Raw genomic sequence first — 22,072 nt, forward strand, 5'->3', positions numbered from 1 at the left:
TTTTTTTTTCAATTGAGTTGCACAAGTTATAGGTAACATTAATGAGGAAAAACGTTTTGGAATGATTTATCTTGGTTTCCTTTTGATAACAAAAACCTGGCTTTTGAAGAGAGGTGTGTCGACCTTTTTTTTTATATCCACTGCTTTGCAGCATTACCTTTCTTTACTTTCCATATTTCATCAAATAGTGGTCGGGCTTTGACAAGACGGCACGCCCCAAAGAGTCGCCACGCCTCCCTTTTCTTATCAGAGGGGGGGAAAAGCATCGACTGTTATTACCTGTAAACACACGGTCATTAAATAATGATGTGTTCAGCCTTTTGCTGATCTCTGTTGCTAATCAAATCAGCAGCACCTACTGACGCACATAACCGTTACGCACAAGTTACACACTTGAGTAGTTTTTTGTTTTGTTTTTTCACGGAATACTTCATCTTACTCAAATAATTAGTTAGAGGACTACTTTTACGTGAGTCATATTACTCTGACGTAACGTCACTCTAACTTGAGTTCAATTTGTGGCTACTCCATGCACCTCTGTCTAAATTGACGCAGTTAAGCAAACGCGAGTATTTGCGACCGGGCTCTGCCACGAATAGTGAAAATCAACAAGTATTTGGGGGGAAAACAGATTTACAACTGCCAACAGATGATTAAAGATGGCGGTAAAGCATTTTTTTTGGGGTGTATTATTATTATTATTATTAGGCAAAGCTGTGGCCTGATTAAATTAAACTTCTGTCGTCACTTCAGCATTCTCGGCACCAAGATGCCACAAGGGCACCAAAACACTCATTTTATTGCAGATTTGTCTTTGGTTGAAGAACAAAAACAGCTCATAAAAACAAACAAGCTGTATAGTAGTTGAGTATTGTTTCTGTGTGCTAATGTATTCATAGATTGTGTCCCGACTCTCTCTCGTTACACGAGCCTGCACCGGGTGTCGGGTCGCACGACCCGCTTTGATTATTCATGACTCAGCAGGTGTCGCGGTCGCCCCCGCGACTGCGCGGAGAGGCGGCTCGTCGCCGCGGTCCCGTGGGCACCCGCGAGGACGGGCCCCTCGTCGCTTCAGGCCCTGCCCCTCCCATACGACACACGCACACGCAAAGGTACACTTGCTCTCCGATGATTTCCACGACGTCCAGCAGCACAGCCGACATGGTGACGCAGGGTAAACTTGAGATCAACCCCATGGATGTTGTTGAAGGTGACTTTGAATTAGATTTTTATTTATTTTTTCCTCAATGAAAGGACACTTTCTTACCATGTTTGGATGACACCAGTGTCCTTGGCGACGGTAGCTAAGCATCAGCGGTTGTGTCTACATGGAAGAGGGCCTCTGTTGTGTAAACGGAAGCCACTGAGGTGTTTTGCTTGTGTTCCCCTGTAGATAAAACGTCAGGCAGACTGGGATGCTTCGGGTGGATTTTGGTGGTCATTTCGCTCCTCTTCATCGGGGCCACGTTCCCATTTACATTATTTATGTGTGTCAAGGTAAACACACAAGTAGTTCAATGAGATTGTATAATTCCTGGATTAGACTACAAGACAAATTTGGCCTCTCACGATGGCACGATGTTACATTACTGCCATAAAATCCTGCCGCGTCTCGGTCGGGACGCTGGTAACACTGCACGACATATATTACGACAACAACTCCCGCCTTTTACCATCATTTGGCTAATCTTGTCAAATCAAGCTATCGGGGGAGACGGGATCAGGAAAACGTGTCATGGCTACTGGCTATAACCGTCAACATAGCGGCAACAACAGCAATCACGGAGGAAGAGACGCAAGTTTGGATTGCCGCAATGTTTTGTGTTTAAAAAAAAAAAAAACTTTTAATACCGCTAGCAAGCAGGCAACATAACATTATGTAGCTAGCTGGCTAGCTAGTGCTAGCACTAATGTTTATATGTAAAGGTTCTCTTCAATTTGATTGTTCCACTCATCCCGCTTTCTCTTTGCCATGGTGCGCGCGAATAAATGTTGACAATGGCGACCAATGGAGGCGAGGTGCCGTTGCAAGGCACAATCCTATTGGTCCACGTCAAGGTGCCATGTCTCCTACGACACCAAATCGTTGATTTTGGATTATGTCACACTACGACTAGTTTTGTCGTTCTTGACCAAAAAAATGTCAGGCCCGATCTGGAACATCGGCCACGATGGTAAATGGGGCCAATAACGGGGCTAAAGTCTTAATAGCGTGAGGTGGTAAAGAAGAACCCCTTGTATCAGTTACAGTGGTGCCTTGAGATACGAGTGACCCGACGTACAAGTTTTTCGAGGTATGAGCCGTCGTTCGACTGATTTTATTTTTTTACATTTTTTTTTTTTTTTTTTTGCTTTTACTTGGAAGTACAGACTTAACATATGAGCACTTTATGGTGGCAGTGAACTCAACACACTTTAGAATAAACAACAGTTTGGCTAATCGTCAACAATTCATCAAGAAAAGGCTTCAAGCTGTTTGTTCCTGTCAAAGAGAACAAACAAAGATAATTACACCGTCTATTTAAAACAAACTGCCTGAAGAAAGGCCCCGCTAGCTTAATGCTAATGCTAGTCAAGCATCTATGTTGGGGTGCTTTCAGCAACAGATTGAACACAAATGGTTCAGCAACATGGAGACGGATAATATAAGAGTACTCAGTCATACCCTCTGGGTAGAACAGCTAATATTAGCGTTACACTGAAATATTAATATGAAGCCCACTTGTTCTAGGCAGGACACGGTCTGCTGCAATATGATTGGCTCGAGCTCATACTAACGCCTCAATGAACAGTATATCTGTCTGTCTGTTTTATACTGCCCCCAGGTGGGCCACACCAGAAATCAGCCTTTAATTGATGCAGAGTGACAAAAGCTGTTTTAATTCTTTTGAATTCTTATTTATGACATTACTGTATTATTATTATTTTTTTTATATTAAGTACAAGTTTGTGGAGTGCTATTTTTCCTCATTCAAATACACATTGTAACAATTTTGTTGTTTTTCAGGGAAGGCTGGAACAGAATAATGGCGTTTCCATTCATTTCAATGGGAAAAGATGATTTCAGATGAGTGTTTGGTTCAACTTTCATCTCGAGGCCCCACTGTACTTCATTTCCAACTTGAAGCATGTTTATGTTAGTTTGTGTACAGCCCCTGTATTTGGTCCAGTTATATTTGTGCAGCTGGTGTACCTAATTTATTGAAGGCCACCTTAACCAATGAAGTCCTGTCTGCACGCAGATAGTGAAGGAGTACGAGCGAGCGGTCATCTTCAGACTGGGCCGAATCGTGGACGGGAAAGCCAAAGGACCCGGTACGAGTCGGCAGCCTTCCGCTGGCTCAGAGCGTTACGCGACGTTCCCCGGTGACGAACGTGTTTTGTTTTTGCTGACAGGGCTTTTCATTGTGATCCCTTGCACGGATAACTTTGTGAAAGTCGACCTGAGAACCGTCTCCTTTGACATTCCGCCACAAGAGGTAACAGGCGCCGGGATTACTGTGATACTACAATATCGTGACACTACGATACGGTGATGTTATGATCTCCAATACTGTGATGCTTTGTTTTGTCATTCTTACCTGGTCAGATTCTGACCAAGGACTCTGTGACGGTGTGCGTGGACGGCGTGGTGTACTTCCGCATCCAGTGTCCAATCTCGTCGGTGGCCAACGTGACCAACGCGCACTCGTCCACGCGGCTGCTGGCTCAGACCACCCTGAGGAACGTGCTGGGCACCAAGAACCTGGCCGAGCTGCTGTCGGACAGGGAAGGCATCTCGCTCAGCATGCAGGTCCTGTCGAGAAAATAGTCAGTCGGACAGCATTTTTAGCACTCACAAGCATCTTATCACTGTCAATAATATAATACTTCCCACTTTAGCAGTAGTAGTAAGGTTCTTTCTTTGACAAGTTATCCCTTAAAGTTGATTTTAGAGATTGTGACCAGGAAGTCGCACCTCAGGAATCCTTGGACGAGGCCACGGACGCGTGGGGCATCAAGGTGGAGCGCGTGGAGATTAAAGATGTCAAGTTACCTCAGCAGCTGCAGAGAGCCATGGCCGCCGAGGCGGAGGCCAGTCGGGAGGCCCGCGCCAAGGTGGGCCAGAAGCAATGTAGCATTTCTTCTTTCCATTTGCAAAGTAACAGATTTTTTTTTTTTTTAATTTCATTTTTTTTTTTTTTTTTTTTTCCAATCTTATCGCTAAAAAAATAACTCAATTTTAGACTAGGGTCACAAATACAAAATTGAAAAACAGACCATAGGACTGTTTGATCCCAGTATTTAAATGGTTGGGTTTATGTGAAGCAAAGTCTGGTAACAAGCTACTTTGGCTTGTTAGCCACTAGAGTCAGTCAAGACTACGATCCATCACGTGATCAGTCAGCTGCATTATATCAAGGTTTATTGTAATCGGCTTCACGCATTACATCTGACACGCAAAGTATGCTTTTGCTGTGGTCAGAACCAGTTTGTGAACATTTACTTTCTGCTCATTTTGCAAAATACTGTACTAACCGCAATTCAAGTGGGACAGGGATTGAACCCTGCAACGAATAGCAAACATCCGTGAGTAATTGAGGCCCACCTAAATAGATTTGTAATTGCCTATAAATGCCACAAAATGGAAAAAAAAAAAGCATTTTCTTTGATCATTTCTTTGACAAATGACACACAGAGTGAGAAACTGCTTCTGACATCTTTTCGCAATGACCACACGATCAGATCATCGCCGCCGAGGGCGAGATGAAGGCGTCCCGTGCCCTGAAGGAGGCCTCGCTGGTCATCGCCGAGGCTCCGTCTGCCCTACAGCTGCGCTACCTGCAGACGCTCAACAGTATCGCCGCCGAGAAGAACTCCACCATCATCTTCCCGCTTCCCATCGACATGCTGCAGAGCTTTTTACCGAGGAAGTGAGGAACTTCGACTTTTAAAAGTAACCTGAAGTAACATGAAATTAACCTTCATTGGGGCCTCGAGCACCAGGCCGTCTGTTTATTCTTCATCTTATAACCAATTAATTGGATTTTTCGAGGCCTGGAATCTCACCAATGTATCATGATGAAAATGTTTGTACACTACATGACAACTCAGTAGCGCCCCCTGGAAAGTGAGGAAAAAAATGAGTCCCTCTCACAAGTTTCACCCATCAACACGTAATCAGGTGGACATGTCTATTACTACAAGACGTACAAAAAAGTCTCAAGGACCCATACGCTAAACTGAACAGCAAGTCGGCCATTTTGGGTCGAATTGTACAGTCGAGACTGCTTGTACTTTGACAAAATCTAAGGAATCCAGGAGAACTCGTATCCTGGTAAAAATGTATTTTAGGGGTCCCCCAACACGACGGCCAAAAGTCACTCATTTGTCGTCCTTGGAAAGCCCCGACATCCGTTTCACCAGTCGACATGTAACTGGGCGGACGTGTCTATCGTAACAGGACACACGAAAAAGTCTCAAGAACCAACGCTGAAAATTGAATAGGAAGTCGGCCATTTTGGTTTGAAACGGCCATTGCGGGGGCTCAAAATTGTTAATCATTTTTGCCGATGCAATCTAAAGTGGGCATATCATAGTGGAAACATTTGATGATCAGTTTGAGGATTCACTGTAATAAAGGGGATGCAAGTGCCCGTTTTATCTTCAAATGTCTTTTTCATCTCTTTTTTGTTTTTGTTTTTTGTTTCTTTAAAAGTGGCTGACTTATGTTCACACATTGTCCGTGTAGCTAATCAGGGTATTTGTGATACCGACAGTTAAATTTCCATGATTTCCGAAGGGAATATTTTATTTTTTTCCCTCGAAAACCGAACATTATTGAGGTTCCACTCTAATTAAAAACGTACACACCCATATTAATTGCCAATAATGATGAAATTCTGCAACAAAAAGAGGTGAACGCTAATTATAGCACCAGCATAGTTTCGTAACAGCACCCTGATTGGTTTCCATATTATTACATAATTTGTACTGAGCTTATATATAAACACGTGTACTGTATTCAAAGGTTTATCTCCGCTCAGTTATTTCCTCTTGTGATTTAATACTCGTGTACAAAGTGCAAACATGTACAGTGGAGACGATGCAAATATTTACAGTTCTGCTGGAGTACCAATGAAAAAGAAAATAAATATGAATCACAAAAAATGCACAAGGACATGCTTTTTACACAACAAATCCTGAGGCTGTCAGCGATGACGATGAGGAGCTTGCAAAATACTAGAAGGACCACGTTGAAAAGAACAACAAGAGGAAACTAACAAGAAAAAGCGACATAATATTACAAGAATAAAGTCGTGATATTACCTAGCAGGGTCGTAATATAGTTAACAAAGAAAAAGGTTGTAATTTGACTGGTTAATGGCGTGGATGTCAAAATTCCCACACCAACAAACACAACACAACGACTTGAGTTGAAACGCAAGTACCGGTATTTGTTTTTGCCCGGAATATTGCACATTTCATTTTAATGCTTTTATTCCCATAAAAGTAAGATATCTTTCTCATAGTATTACAATGTTATTCTTCTTCTTCGACTTATTTTAAAATGCAATTGTAGTTGTAGTTTTTCTCAAAGCATTACGACCATTCTCGTAAAAATGATGACTCCACATATAATTGTTTTTTATTATGGTAATATTGCAACGTTATTCCTGTACAATTGTGACCATTGTAATCAAATTATGTTTTCTTGTTTTTTGACGTAATATCACAACTTTTGTTCTTGTGAAAATTGCAATATTTTTTCATGTCAGTTTTCAACTTCATTGTTTTCTATCCCATTTTGGTCGTTGTAAGACCATTAGTCCTGTAAAATTATCACTTTTATTTTCACAAATGCAACTGTTGTACATTTCTTGTTGTTATATAACACCCACATTCTAGAAATATAGCCACTTTGTTTTCAAATTATTATGACATTTCTCGTATGATTCCAATATATTTATCTTTTGTGATTTTACGACTTTATTCTTGTAAATTTACATATAATTTGTCCGGCAGTATTTTTCTTTTTAGCGTGGTCCTCATATGTCTTAGCACCAATTGAAAAGGTTTTTTTATTTTTGTATTTTTATTTTTTTCCCCCAAACGTTCTGATTTTAAAAGTCTACCACTTTATTATAATAGTAAAATTAACCAGTTTTCATATAGTCCTTTAAAATAGTCAATAAATTTCGTTTTATACAAACATTCCAGAAAGATGACTGAACTGTGAACAAAAGTTCCCCAAAAAAAGACAAATAACGGCATTTATTCATTCGCCTGCATGTTTATATTATGAATCTTATTTTAATTTAAAATCAGTTTTTCTCTTCCTGTAAGGACAAAATGCCACACTTTGCAGTTTACATTCCATTTTTTTTTTTTTTTTGCACTTTCAATCTTAGCGTGTGCCGCTTTCCTCAATAAATTCCATGTCCTGTTCTCCGGTTATCATCTTTGGTACGGCATCTCTGGTACCTTTTCTGTGGCGACGTCACAAAAATGTTCAAAACGCAAGAAAATATGAAAAAATACCCGTGTTCCTGTGGACATGAGAATGTGGCCTACAAGTGGTTTGTTTGCCGTGGTCAGTATAAGGATACGGCCCTTGAGCAAGGCACCCATCCAGCCATCCATTTTCTATACTGCTTGTCCTCTTTATGGTCCGAGTGAGTTGGATCTTATCCTCGCTGAGTAATTGAGAACCTCACCAAAAAGGTTTGTGAGGGTTGCTATATTTTCAGTGGCCACTTGAGAAAACTTGTTTGATTTTTTTTTTATTTTTTTTTTTTTAAGTGCATTAAAATTGCAGTGTTTGATTTTATTTTTGCATTACAAAACGATTGCCAGCAGAGCCGATTTCTATCAACAGACATTTTAGAACCGTTTGGCTACGGCACAGGTGTCAAACTCAAGGCCCGGGGGCCAGATCCGGCCCGCCACATGATTTTATGTGGCCCGCAATGGCAAAATCATGTGTGTCAACTTCCATGATTCTTGTTCAAATCTGTACCAAAATTTCAAATTGTCATATATCATACATGATAACGTTGAGATATTGTAAGCATTTTTGTGTTACCAAACATTAATAGAGTTTGACACCCCTGGTCTATGGGGTGACATTTCTGAATGAAATGCACAGAATTTTGCTGAAAATCTCAAATTATCACTCAATCCCACGATTAAACAAAAGGTATCCTTGAAAACTTTGAGAACATAAACAATATTTATAACTTAAGTAACACCCAAGTGCGCCTTTCATAGAGTTAAATTACCCTAATTTCAACTTTTCTTTTTTGGGGGGGGGGAGGAGTATGACTGATGCAATTTGAATAGTCCTTTAAATTACCCAATTCATTGAATCTATTTTAAAATTAAAATGTTCTAAAACATTTTTTTTTAAAAACAAAAACATTTTTGGTTTACGTTTGAGTGCATTATGGATCATTCTTCTCAAAACTATTTGATGAAGGAAAACTTTATTTCTAAGCTGTGTAGTAGCCTGGAAAACTTTTTTTAGGGGGTGGGGGACTTGTGTGGTGTGGGAAGTATAAAGTATGACCTGGGACACAACTGTGGCCACTAAAACTATAGAAACCCTCTTATACAGTACTGTAATTACCTAGAGGTGCCACAAGATGGTGGTAAGGACTACTTTTTTGTCTGAATGAATCTCCTCAGCTCACTTCAACAGTTCCTTGGCACCAAGATGCCACCAGATGGAAGCGGCCCATTGCCTGAGTGTGTTTAAAAAACAACAACAACAAAAACAATGCTTTTGGTCCTCGGAGGAGGTCGCTGGTGGCAGAAAATGGACGGCAAAGCTCGCATCATTCAGTACCTCCGTCGTCCTGAGCGCTGGATGACAGAAAAAGGCAAAATGAGAGCGTCAGTGTGTCTTAAAAAAACAACAACAGCACCACTCCTGAGTGCAGTTTCCAGGTGGTCGCGGTCACTGGTGGTAGGAGTGCGGGCGGGCGGGCGAGCCGGGCAGAGAGGGCGGCCGGTGGACGGGCGAGCCGCTGGGCGACATGCGAGGGCTGAGCTCGCCCGTCTGCAGGCGCCACAGCAGCTCCTCGTTGGTGCGGCTCAGGCGCTTCTTCTCCGTGCTCTCCTTCTCCACGTGCACGTGCAGGTTGGCGTTCTCCTCCGACAGTTGCCTGCCGACCCGCGCGCGCAAGCAAGCGACGCCGTTAGCGTTAGCGTGGATCGCTAATTGCATCACACATACGGAATTTGCACTGAGAACGTTTTGTAATTGTTAATACAGGAAGTGAAAAGTGACAAAAAATATTGCTCGACTTTATGCTGATAATATTCAAATGTATTTACAACATTTCTTTTTCTTACAGGCTTTTTTTTTTTTTTTAATTTCTCAATTTTTACACTTTTTGCCATTAAATGTTGGACATCCTCATAAAATGATGAAAAGATTTTCTCGCAACTTTACAAAAGTATTCTGGTAAGATTATGACTTTTTTCTTGTCATATTGCGATTTTATTTTCATTAAATTGCAAATTATGTCATAACATTACATCTTTTATTTTGGTTCAATTATGACTTACGAATTATGTTCAGTTGCATTTGTCTCCTAAGATTCCAAGTTATTACTTTCTCTGAATTCACAATATATAATATAAAAACTATTATTTTTTTTGCTGAATATTGTAGTTTTATTACATTAAGATTTTATCATTTACATTTTCCCCTAATATTCTAAATGTATTTTCATTAAATTACTGCTTCATTGTCATACTATGAAATAAATCATGAGATTAAGATGTTTTTTCTTATATTGTTATTACTGTTTTATTGTGACTATTCTTATAGAATTGTGTCTTTTTCTCTATGTTCACCATTTTATTATCTTTAAAGTACAACTTTATTCTGATAAAACTTTTTTTCTATTACAATTTATTATCTTGACTTTTTCCCCCTTGTAATATTAACATTTTTATCTGGTTCAATTATTTTTATCTGGTTCAATTCAATCTTTTTTTTGTACCATTATGACTTTTTTTCAGGTAAAATTAAGATTTATTTTCTTACATTGACCTTTTAAATTTGTTAAATTACAAATGTTTTTCTTTTATCATGATCCCCCCCCTCCCCACACACACACAACTTTTCATAAATATGATTATTATTATTATTATTATATTTCATAATATTTAAACTCGCAGTCCTCCTTGATTGACTATAAAACGCAACTTTGCTTTTTCTATTCGGTTAGCCGGCGGCAGCTGCAAGTGAGCTCCTTAGCCTTCCCGTCCCGTTAGCCACTAATTACAGCGTGGGTTAACTTAGCTTGCGTTAGCGCGGGCCCACCTGGACACTGCGAGGTTCTTGTCGATGCGTTCCTTCAGGTCCTCGTTCTGCTGCTGCAACACTTGCACTCGCTCCTCAAGGTGAACGTTCTTTTCGGCCTGCTCAAAGACACAAGGCCAGAGCGTGCGCAACTTTAAATTCTTCAAATGATAAAAAGGTACAGTTCAATGCAGAACTTCAACTAAAAAGTTTATTTTGTGGGAAAACCAGAATCAGAAAATTCAAATCTTACTATTTTCTCCAGCTCAGTAATCTTCAAGTCCTGCTCGTGGATTTGTTGGTTCTTCATCTCCAGAACCTCCTTCAGGCTCTTCAGGTCCTCCTCAATGTGTTTGTATGGCGCCAAAGCGTCCTGCAAACACCGCAACAGCATTCAGCCGACACAGCCGTCCGCCCAATCAAATGCAAACCATGTGTCTCCTTTCATTGACAAATTAGCTTCTACCCAGCTGCAGTTCCACTCCAGTCTTGCGGGTGGCGGTAATGTGCATTACATAAATGCCAAACCGAAAGCTTTTTTTTCGATCCGCATCTTTGTTTTGAACCTCACCAAAATGCAATAAACACACGGCGCTATTCCTCACCACTATCTGGTCGTCCGTGCTCTTGCGGAGGGCCTCCTCGAAGCGTTTGGCTCGGTCCCTCAAGCTTCTGTTCTGGAAGGTCAGCATGTCCACCTGATCCTGAATCAGCAAATTCAGGTCAGGAACATCACGTGACAGAATCATCAGATTAGAAGTTACATAACGTGTTGTTTTCGGTTCTCATCTGTTTCCCTAAATATATTAACCCATGAGAGGTATTGTGCACTTTGTAGATTGTCACTTTATGTTCAGTCCTTTACTTGTACGAGTTTCCAGTCAGATCTGCTACATCCAATATGGCGGGTGTTCTAACACCTTAGCTCAAGACGTCTGTGATTCTAACCTGTAAGGAGAGTCTGATCTTCTCAAACTCCTCCTCCAAAGACTTCCTCTGCTGCTCGTGGGCCATCTTGAGATCTGACACAACAAATTGAATTTCATATTTTTTTTCAGTTTCCGAGTTAAACGCGAGGGTGCTCGAGAGCTGATGAGTCCTACTTTTCACGGTCCTGGCGTGCTCCTCCCGCAGAGTGGCCAGCGTGTCGTTGTGGGTTGCCTCCATCTCCACCAGGGAGGCTTCGTGGTTCTCATTCATCTCCTCCATCTGGTGCAAACGGTACAATCGTTATGAATCATAGCGACATTTTCTGCTTTCACATACTTCCTTGACACCAATTGCTACTTTTCTATTAGCCTGGGCTTTAGTGCCATCTTGTGGTATCTGTTTTTGGATTTTTCCGGGTGCAAATGAAATATAGAGTGACACACGTGGTAGCTAAGTGTCTCGTGTGTTGTCACCTGTTCCTGCTGCCGCACCCTGAGGTCCTCCAGATGAGCGCGCTGGAGGGCCCTCAGGCTGCGGGTGTCGGCCGAATGCTGCGCCCTCAGCCGCTCCTCCAGCGCTCCAAGCTGGACCTGCTGCTCAGCCCGCAGTCCCCGGAGCTCGTTCTCGAAACGCCGCTCCAGCTCCTGTTTCTCCCGCTGCAGCTGCTCCCAGTGGGCCACGCTGAAAGCTACGGTCACACCTGAATTATCAACTTATCGTACGAGCCGTAAAAGTATCCTAATTCCGCCACTGAGAACTACAGTGGGCAAACTCCGTTTTAGTCATTTTTATGTTGTCGCGCAGAAACGACTAGAATAATGGTCTACAGCAGGATTTAGTTTCACTATTGACATATGGGGAAGTCTTTTATGGCATTCAGCAATTATCTGGATTCATCAGTGCAACACTGGGCCAGCTCCCAATTTCCAAGGTAGCCACGCCTTTGAAACCAGGCTCCACCTCCCGCAAAATCATCAAAGTTTTTTTTTTTTTCTCTAATCACAATTGGTTCTGTCAGGCAACCCAGATGATACAGACCAGGATCCAACCTATGACACTGAAGATGACGACAGTACTGTCAGTGGAAAGTGCAAGCAATAAGATCCAATATTAATATCCAATAGGAGCCAAGTCCAAAATCAATACATTTGGCAAAATTCCAAAATTTGAGAAAATTGCAAAACCAAGTATTGCCGTATATCACATATAAGTATTGCCGTATATCACCCCATCACATATCACAGATATCACCCAGATTTCATTGCAACCATAAAACTTCACTTCACTCTCCAGCAAAGTGACAACAAGTATTGAGCTAGCCCACTCCAGTTCTAAGTGTGCACTCAATGCAACAACAATGAACAAAACCAAGACAAAAATGATTAAAACAACAAAATAAATATATACACAGTGGACCCTGTTTACAGCAAAAATCCACAAATAATTGCTCCTGCCATAAGACTGCCATGGAAGAAAAAAATCTGGAAAAAAAGCAGTGGATCAGGGTGAAAAAATTTGAATAACGGGATAGGTCAAAAAAAAAAAAAAAAAAAACATCTGTGATCTATCAAATATTCACCTATTCGCGAATGATTAACGGTGATTATGCCTGGGTCCGTTATTAAAAAAAAAAAAAGTATACAATAAAAATAAAATGAAGAAAGGCTAGAAGAACAAGTTAGCATCTAGCATTGACTTACCCACTTCATCCCTGATCCTGGCGAGCTCCTGGGACAGTTCCCCTTCCCTCACAGCTGCACACTCACTCTGCAACATGCCACACACATGCATCCATTCATTTCGTTTCAATTTTACTTTAGTTTAGCTTAATTTAGTTCATTTCATCGTTCAAACTGAAATCACGTCCCGGACATTTTAAAGGCCGGATTATGACCTCATAGGGGCTATATTCGTCTCTTACTCATGATCGCCTGACCGCATCCCCACCCTGGCGGTCCCGCCCCCGCCACATGCTGACTCCACTCTCCGGGGAGTCATGTGACCTCCATCTCGATCCTCCCCGTCCGTCCTCGCCATGGCAACATCATCCTTTTACAAGGCAACGGCGACTCCCTATTGATTTCTTTTGGTTTTTGTGTTCATAAGCCAAACCATTGTGGCTGACACTTGGAAGGACTCCCTCCTTAATAATGCGGATGATATAGAGTGTGCACTAAACGCTCCAATAACCTCTGGGTGAACTGTGATGAGTGCGGCGGTGCCACTGCGCTTAATCTTTGCACAAAAACACTCAAAGTTCTTCATTTAATTAACCCTCCTCTTACGTTGCGGGTCAACCCATTTTCAAATTTGGAGTTTCCTTACGAAACTTACAATGCACCCAGCCGTGGTTCAATTCACATATTTCTGGGCAAGTCGAGCTTTTTCATCATTTGTAATGCTTTTGGATAATTGAAAATACCGCAGGTCAAATTGGCCCAATAACTTTAGCGCTGTTACTGAAACATTACATAACAGGACGGTTAAATCAACCCTAATAAGGACAAAAGATCCAAAAATTAACAAAGTCTAAATCAAGGGTGGGCAACGCAGAGCTGTTCCAACATGCAATGTTAAAAATAAATCTCAAAACACGAGAAAAATAACTTGAGTATTCTCATCAATTTATTATAGCAAAGGACTAGTAATATACTGTGTATAAAAAAAAAACAAAAAAAAGAAGCTGACTGACAAGACTGCTTCTAACCAGATGCTTTAATAACCTGTCTGTCTGTTTTGCTGAGGGTTAAAGTGACCCACTTTCATGTAAGATCATTATAATCTCGAACCTCAATTTTTTTTTGTAAGATAAAAATTTGTGGGAGTAAAATGTCATCTGTCCTTGTTTTTTTGTCATTTTTAAATGTCTTAAACATACTTTTTAAAATATTTTTGAATTTGTAAACATCCTCGAACCTTCCTGTTATTTTGCAGCTAAATTGATGCATTTTAAAGTTGTTTTTACCTTAAATAGAACTAAAAATTCCCCCCCCCCCCAAATGTTTTAAATTGCAGATAAAAAAAACATATTGCCTTGGCAACGAAACAACAGGCTAAAATAAGGGCAGAAATGTCAAATTCATACAATTTATTTCTTTGTAAATATTATACACTCCACCCCACTGTATTTCATACAGTATATACCATATACACACACATACTGTACATCTTCTTTTATCTGAATTCAACACACAAACACAAAACGTGGGTAAGTGTTTCATCTCCAATTGCCATAACAGGAGGGTTAAGACTCATTAGCATAACTTCATTATGAGCGAGCACAGCAGCAATCCAGTAAACCGGACGGAAGAGAAAGGCTTTGACTCAGCACAATCATTACAAAAAAAAAAGAAATAAAAAAATAGCATATACACACACATAAACACACAGTCAGCACATCCGTCAAGGAATTGTCCACCTGCCGGCTTTACCGTGCCCTCCAGACAAGGCGGCCGAGAACAGCGATGGCCCATAAACGCTAGCAGACCGCAGCATCCCTCGGCCGGCACGAAGATGCGGAATGAGAGGAGGAAGAGGAGGGGGGACGGAGGGAGGGAGGGGAAAGCCTCACCTCGTCTGCTAGCCTTGGAACAAAGACTGGGTAAGCCTGACTCTACAGAGCACGCCCAGTCCTTCTTCCCTTAACCCTTAAAGGCCCATCAATAGGGGCCTTTAACACAAACACGATGGCGCTCATTTGCATCTACAAGGGATGAATGAAATTGAGCAGTGGTTCTGAAAGTTTTTACGCCAACTGGGTACCTCCTCAAAAATCATTTAGTCCTTCCAAGTACCACCGTAATGACCAATAAAAAAATATATATTCATCAAAAGAAGGAGGCAGAGAGACCAAGCCCGAGCGTCAAGAGTCAATAAAAAACACAAAATAACTGATGCTCCATTATAATTGGCATGAAAAAAAAAATGTGAATAAGTGGGGGACGGGGGGAAACATTTTTCTAATAACACGGATAAGTGGGCGTTTCCACAAATAACAGCTGGGGATGGGTTCCCCCAAAATAGGTGAATATGCGGGGGTACACTCTATTCTTAAAAGTATGTTTAATATGATTGTAATGTTATGCACAGTTTGCACATTAACCAGGCCCTTCAATGAAGGGAAATAAAACATTTTTACTGAAATAATGATTAAATACGAGCTGTTTTTTTTTTAAACAGAAAGATTCAATGCAAATGTGCTTCAAAGTTAAATACAACTGAAATGCATTCAAACAAATGAACAATACTGGATTAAGAAGAAGAAAAAACGTTTAAGCCACTGTAACATTAAACACTGTTTGAAAATTTTGTTCAGGGATTTTTTTGCGGACCACAAGTTACTAATTTACATAACACCACCCATGACTTAGAATCTAGACTGGGGGAAGATCTACCGTTTTCAAGCCACGGTGTGGACTACGTGCCCTGAAACTAATTAGCATTAGCGAACAGTGGTACAAAGCAGGGGTCTCAAACGCATTTTTGTCGTGGGCCACGTACCTCGTTATGACTGTGAACCCATATAAATGTAGGATCGTCTCATATTACTACATATACACAACAAATTGTTGGATAGCTTGTATTGAAATTAGAAGCCAGTAAAAAAAAACTGTTCATTGATTACTTTAAAAGGGGGCTCGGTAACAAAAAATGCTTGTAATAGCGCAACGTTATTGAAAGTGAAGACAATTTGTAATTGTGGTATTTTAGCAAAAAACATTAAGTCGACGCACATGATTTGCTTTTGCGGGCCACATGAAATGACGTGGCAGGCCGAATCTGGCCCCAAGGCCACCAGTTTGACACCAGAGGTATAAAGGTGGCACACACTTGAATTTTCGGGAACATTCTCGACGATTGACTGGCGACTTGTCCAGGGTGTTTCTCTCACCCTGACAGTCGGCTCCATAGAAATCAGATAAACGGCTGTATGATTGGGGCGCGGCCACTGCGGCCGCCGCCATCTCGCTTGTGGCGCGTTCCGGCCGCTTACCTTGTGACAGAAGTGCTGCACGGTGATGCTGAAGACGCTCATGCACAGCGAGGCCTTCTTCAGCTGCGCCTGGAGGCTGCGCAGCTGGCGGGCCTGCTGCTCGCAGCGCTCCCTCAGCAGCTTGATGAGCGCCCGGTCCACTTCCTGCGACGACCCGGCTCGCCCGTGCACTGCCCGACCGCAGGAGTTAAAAATCATTTCGGTGATTCCCAACCACTGTGCTGTTAGAGAGCATCACGTGTGCCGCAAGAAATCTTCCAATTTCACTTCATTGGTCTGAAAATGTGTATTTACTAGAAATAACGTTCACCTATTTATGCCAGCGACGTATAGCGACAGACCAATTATATGCTCTGCCACTAGATGGCAGAAGGTTCAATTAAACTGTATATCCACCTGCTGCCATTTATACAACAGATTAATAGCTTTGTGTTCAACTAAACAGGTCCAAATTTCAAACTGAATACATTTGTCCGCAATTGTCATTATGGCAGTTCAGTACTTGTTGTGACATTTTTGTTTGGTGCTGTGCTGTGGGATTTTTCTAAATATGCGCCTTGGCTCAATAAAGGATGGGAAACTGGTCTACTCTATTGCTCCTTTAACAATCAATACATTTTTTTAAAATAATTTTTGGAAAAATGAACTACGAAAAGGTTACAATGTCACTTGATGGTAAAGGAGAGAAAAAAGAGCCTAATGGATGTTGTTTTTTATGTTTTGCGTCAATGCATTTTTGTATGTTTATCATTGCTGTTTTTTCCCCCCAATGCATGTAAATATGGCCAAAAATAGGAGTTTGTCCACAGTACTTTTATCTTCACCGCCTCTGTGTGGGGCACAACAGCACCCCTTTATTTGAGTTGTAAAATAGCAGAACGTGTTGCAAATGTTAAATGAAAAATTTTAAATAAATGATCTACCAAAGGCTTGTTGCTGGCATCTCTGGTAAAGGCATTTATGTACTCATTGAATTAAAACAAATGATTGGCTTTCTTAATGTGCTCTACTGATTGGTTGAGTAAGTAGTACTGGTTGGTCATTAAAGGGTTAAATTATGGGAATTATGTGTATCTATTTGAATGTCTTTACCTACTGTGCACTATTTGAACGTAACCTAACAAACTGTAACGTAGTGTAATATGACCTAATAATTTCTCACCACAAAGCCCATTTTCAGTCAATCATTTCTTATTTAGTGACTGGATTTGTCCTCTTTTGGTCTGCCGCCTGTGTCACTGTTAGTGCTGTAAAGGCTGACGCGTGTTCTGCTCAAGTCACGCGGCAGGACGACTTTCGCTGCTGGAGTCAGTTGCCATGGCAACAGTGGGCGGGCCGGCTAGCAGACTGGTAATGAAATGCACGCGTGCTGAAGATGGATGATGACGACGACGGACAAACTGACTGCAAGGCTCGCACGGACCTTTGCCTCATTTTTCCCGACAATATATGTCACATACGGTAAATGCTGCGCGCGCGCACACGGCAATGAATATAGACAGTAGAGTGCAAAGTGATCTGCAGGGAGAGGGACTCACCAGGGGATTGAGGCTTGGGCGAGACCACTGCACATCTTTTGGGGGAGGACTTGAGATGCAACACAGCTTCTGACTCCTTCAGTGTCTCTTTCAGTGTCTCTTTTCTCAAAGCTGTGACGTGAACAAAAATGGAATAAACGCAAATCAACAGAATTTTTGAAAAAAAAACAACAACAAAAAAACAAGGCAATTCTTGTTTGAGTCACATAAAGTTGTTGTGACACCATCTGTGACCACTAAGTGGGGCAAATTCACAAATATTCCTATGTCAGGAGAGGCTTTGCTTGCATTTGTACTGTATGACAACAATAATGCAATGTTTTTCAATTACCTTAAAATAACTGTCATTTTGAAATATTCATAAAATAAAATAAAAAATCATTCAAATAAAATACATAAATTATTAATTACATTTATTACATTCAAAAGTCATGTCACCTAAGAAAAAAAGTTAATTTTACAAGAGCAAAGTTACAAGGAAATAGTCATATTTTATAGGAAGAAATACTTACAATGGTAAAAGAATTAATTACATTTTACAAGAAAAAAATGTTCCAACATATGAGAAATGAATTCCACATTTTACGAGTCGCAATGTTAAGAGAAAATAGGAAAATAAGGAAATAGTCACAATTTTAGGAGAAAAGTCTTAATGTAACAAGGACAAATTACTAATTGTTTTGAGGAATAAAATTCAATGTTTCTAGAATAAATGTGCATTTTTGGGGGGGGTAAAAAATATGGAATGTTACGATTGAAATTGTTTTTTAAGGGGAAACAATAATATGAAAATACATTTGCATTTTTTTTAAAGGAATAAAAGTCATGTTACAGGAATACTTTTGCATATTTAGGATGTTATATATTACATGATATATATACATATATCTCAATACTGTCAATGTAAATATTTTTACCAAAATTAGCCAGTGAGAGAATAGAAACATCTTAATTATTCATCAAATCTTTTATGTTTCATTATCATGCAAACGTTAAATTATTAACAATGTCATAAAACGCTTGAGGCCCAACGTGTGCTCCCTGCAACAAGCTCCAGCAGGGAGCATTCAGTGCAGATGGGATTTCTTTCCTTCCTCTTCCTCGGTATGTTTGGTAATGGAGTAACGACTGGAGAAGCGGAACGTGCTGCTCAGACACTTTTTCATTTTTCATCTCCCTTGCCCATTTCCAATTATAATCCCTCTTTGTCCCAATTACACTCCAAGTTTTGCTCGACTGCAGTGATTTAAAGCAGCCCAAAGGCCTACTATTGATAGTTAGAAGATTTGTTTGAGGGAGAATTGTGCATTGACGGGAAAGTAGGGCAGATGCCATGCTTTTGACACATTTTTCTATTTAATAAAGTGGGTATTCAAGTTTTAAACAGTTGGTACAAGCACAACATTTTGGGATATCCTTAGATGGGTAACATCAAATGATCGAAAGTTCAACATGAGCTAGCTATAAACATGTATAAATGTATGTATAAACATCCATATTCAGCTGTAGCTGTAAAAAGGTAGCTAAATCTAGCCTTTGCTATAGTCGTAACATAATCTGATCGCTATTATCAACATTTGTTTTAGTTCTAGCTACTGTTGAAAAGTTCAATAGCTGCGAAACTGTCCATCCATTCATTTTCAACACCGCTTATCCTGGTTAGGGTCGCGGGATGCTGGAGCCTATCCCAGCTGACTTCGGGCGAAAGGCGGACTACAGAACTGGTCGCCAGTCAGTCGCAGGGCACATATAGACGCGGACAACGATCCGCACCCACATTCGCACCGTCACCGAGCGGGATTTGAACCCACGCTGCCCGCTGTGAAACTATTGTAAATCAAAATCGGAGATCGTAGCCAAAGTTAGCATTTTCTATACTTTTAGCATTTGAATATTGGCATAACATTTTGGCAGGATACAAGCTAATGCACATCATTATTCTCTAAAACAGTTTGGTTCTTCTTAAATTTGGCGTTTTTTAATCTGACATAAACTTACACTGCGAAGTTCGCCAAGTGTTGCTGTCATTGGACATGGACGACAAGCTCCTCATGATGCCCATTGTGACTCTGGCAGGAGGAAGGGCGGAAAACCCCGGAGGACGAAGACCAGTCTGGCCCGATTTGAGCAGGAGGTTCTTCGGGGAGGTCTCTGGACCTGACCTTCTTTGGTCCCCTATAAAAACAAATGAGGAATCATTTGTAATTACAGTAGCAGCAGCTGAGCAAGCTTAGCCACTTTGAGGGACTCTAACCTGAAGCTTCCTGGTAGCTGTGAGTTCCGGGTTGGCCGAGCACTGCTGATGACAACTTTTGACTAGCTGGCTGCACTCGTGTTTTCGCTGTGGGTTGTCTGGTGACGGCACCGAGCCCCAGCTGAGGCCTCGCACCTCTGGGGGAGCGGTAGACGCTGGCTCCATCTTGAGAGGGGTGCTGCCGAAAAAGTGAGTTTGAGACACAGGTTGACCACCAGCATCACTTTTGATCCAACCGTGCCCCCGCCCAACACCCACTCCCCACTGGACAAGTTAGCTGAACAACTGATTACACTTTACCCTCGTCAACGAGTTTGCCAAACAACCGATTGCACCCTCCCCTCGTTGTGAAGTTCGCCGAAAAACCTTCTACGCAAGTTCAGAGTGTGAGCACCTTTGCCGCCTGTTGCACAACCCCTCGTCAGTTTTGCTTAACAATGCGATCAAAGTCACCCCTGGGTAAAATTATGATAATCCGTTTGATCGGAGGAACAAGGGGATCTAGCCCAACCCCTGACTGATTATGAACACGGTTACCTCCAGGGTACATTTCCCAGGGAGGTCCTCGTGATGACCACTGCTGGCTAGATATTTCATCCCAGACGAACTGTGTCCAGACATTTCCTGCCTGTACTTGTCAACGATACAGGAGCCAAGCACCGGTGAGCCTTTAGACAAAGGTCCGACCTTCGGATCCGCATGAGCTTGAGTACTGGGGTAGGAGGACAGTTTTGTGTGGTGTGTGGTGCCTCCAAGTGGGGTGTCGGTCCCTTGTAATTTTCCTTGAGAAGTTTTGCGTACGCAGGTGATGATTTTCGGACGGCCATGTTTGGGTTTTGGGGGAGAGGAGGACCTCCTGACCTCGGAGACTTTCTGCAGAGGAGCTACAGGTTTGGGAATCCCACTGCCCAAACTGGTCTTAGGTGCCCGGGCGTTCTGCCCCTTGGCCGGAGAAGCAGGGGGTTGCTTCCTGGGTGACGCGGGGGACACCGGGTGACTCGAGCTTCCCCAGGGCTTCCTCCTCTCCAGACTGGAGGAGTGGGAGATGTTCTCAACAGAGTTCTTTGCGGAATTCTCAAAGGACAGCTGCTTCTTGTAGCTCCTCTCAAAGGAGTTCTGCTTTTTCAAGGAGTTATCAAAAGAGCCTTGTTTCTTGACGACTTTGGGCTGGGCGGCTTTCGCTTTGCAAGGGCTTCCGCTCTTGTCTGCTTGGGTGCTTTTATCAGTTGTAGGGTTTCTGACGGGCGACGCCTCGTGTTCGGCGGCTCCCTTCATAGCTTTATTCTTCTGGTTATTGTTCCTGTTGTGCTCATGTGCTTCCGACGCAAGATCCTTGGTAGAGTTCAAGTTGAGATCCACCCAGGACTCGAGAATATTTTCTGCATCTTCTGTCTGGGAAGGCAAAGTCCTTTCGTGGTTGTCCACATCAGTCTCAGTTGCTGGTTCTGCTGCGGTTCTGCTACCAGAAGGTGGCGGATCCTCGCTGCGCTCCTTCAGTCCGACAAAATCCTCTCCTTCCTCCACAAGGTAGGCCTCCAGCTCCTGACACTCCAGCATCTCGAACTCTGCCAACTCGGGGTCGTCACACTGGGAATCCGTACCCCAGATGACCACCTTGCCCCGCTCAGACAGGGCGCCGCTCCCGCCCGACCCGCTTCCACCGCCGCCCTCGTCATCCGTCCTGATGTCGTTGGCGTTCCCGTCGGCTGGCGCGTCCTCTGCCGCGTTGTTGTTCCGTAACGGCACTGCTCTCTCGCACATCTCGGACTCAGCCGTTAGTCTGCCTCGGGAAGGGCGGGATCACTTCTCTCTGGTTTCAATCAGATGAGGGACCGTCATTCCAGCCCAGGACCCGATCCTGTAAAAAAACATTAACAGTTACCTGCTATTGCACAATGTGAGATTTTACCCTTGAATCATAAATCATTGTGCGTTGATTGATGCGGCTCTTTTATTGGCTTGTTTTGATGAAGCTGATGAAGTGATTTCTGCCCTTTCATCCTAAATGTTCAGAGTCCACGTGCACACACGTTTAGAAACACGCGCGGGAAGGATGCTCGGCG

At 42.1% G+C, this 22,072-nt stretch overlaps 2 protein-coding genes across 3 annotated transcripts; one reads left to right on the top strand and one right to left on the bottom strand.

Annotated features, from left to right (window-relative positions):
- The first annotated feature begins 5 nt into the window (after nucleotides 1-5).
- Nucleotides 6-6,909, top strand: stoml3a (stomatin (EPB72)-like 3a). 2 transcript variants are annotated; one of them, XM_061681151.1, is made up of 7 exons: nucleotides 6-1,210; nucleotides 1,394-1,497; nucleotides 3,243-3,315; nucleotides 3,397-3,479; nucleotides 3,590-3,793; nucleotides 3,949-4,098; nucleotides 4,726-6,909. In XM_061681151.1, the coding sequence occupies exons 1-7, from the start codon at nucleotides 973-975 to the stop codon at nucleotides 4,915-4,917; spliced, it is 1,044 nt and encodes a 347-aa protein (XP_061537135.1). In that variant the 5' UTR covers nucleotides 6-972; the 3' UTR covers nucleotides 4,918-6,909. The 2 variants fall into 2 exon arrangements, with proteins under 2 accessions (XP_061537135.1, XP_061537136.1); XM_061681152.1 differs by having other exon boundaries at nucleotides 3,964-4,098.
- Nucleotides 5,811-21,615, bottom strand: mtus2b (microtubule associated tumor suppressor candidate 2b). The gene is made up of 13 exons (XM_061682231.1): nucleotides 20,547-21,615; nucleotides 20,010-20,187; nucleotides 19,754-19,930; nucleotides 17,756-17,866; nucleotides 16,218-16,387; nucleotides 12,925-12,991; nucleotides 11,698-11,912; nucleotides 11,398-11,503; nucleotides 11,243-11,316; nucleotides 10,900-10,998; nucleotides 10,548-10,667; nucleotides 10,316-10,413; nucleotides 5,811-9,146 (listed from the first exon to the last, which is right to left on the bottom strand). Exons 1-13 carry the CDS (start codon nucleotides 21,564-21,566, stop codon nucleotides 8,939-8,941), a joined length of 2,643 nt encoding a protein of 880 aa, XP_061538215.1. The 5' UTR covers nucleotides 21,567-21,615; the 3' UTR covers nucleotides 5,811-8,938.
- Between the last annotated feature and the right edge of the window lie 457 nt (nucleotides 21,616-22,072).

This window comes from Phycodurus eques, chromosome 7 (assembly GCF_024500275.1).
Source record: "Phycodurus eques isolate BA_2022a chromosome 7, UOR_Pequ_1.1, whole genome shotgun sequence".
Classification (NCBI taxonomy): Eukaryota; Metazoa; Chordata; class Actinopteri; order Syngnathiformes; family Syngnathidae; genus Phycodurus; species Phycodurus eques.

Bases quoted from the DNA above. Each gene is read 5' to 3' on its own strand.
- stoml3a (XM_061681151.1), top strand. From the start codon at position 973: ATGACTCAGCAGGTGTCGCGGTCGCCCCCGCGACTGCGCGGAGAGGCG. The intron at 3,480-3,589 runs GTAACAGGCGCC...TTACCTGGTCAG, and splicing joins TTGACATTCCGCCACAAGAG to ATTCTGACCAAGGACTCTGT. The intron at 4,099-4,725 runs GTGGGCCAGAAG...CCACACGATCAG, and splicing joins GTCGGGAGGCCCGCGCCAAG to ATCATCGCCGCCGAGGGCGA.
- mtus2b (XM_061682231.1), bottom strand. From the start codon at position 21,566: ATGCTGGAGTGTCAGGAGCTGGAGGCCTACCTTGTGGAGGAAGGAGAG. The intron at 16,388-17,755 runs GTGAGTCCCTCT...GCGGTCGGGCAG, and splicing joins GCCCAAGCCTCAATCCCCTG to TGCACGGGCGAGCCGGGTCG. The intron at 10,414-10,547 runs GTAAGATTTGAA...GTCTTTGAGCAG, and splicing joins TTACTGAGCTGGAGAAAATA to GCCGAAAAGAACGTTCACCT.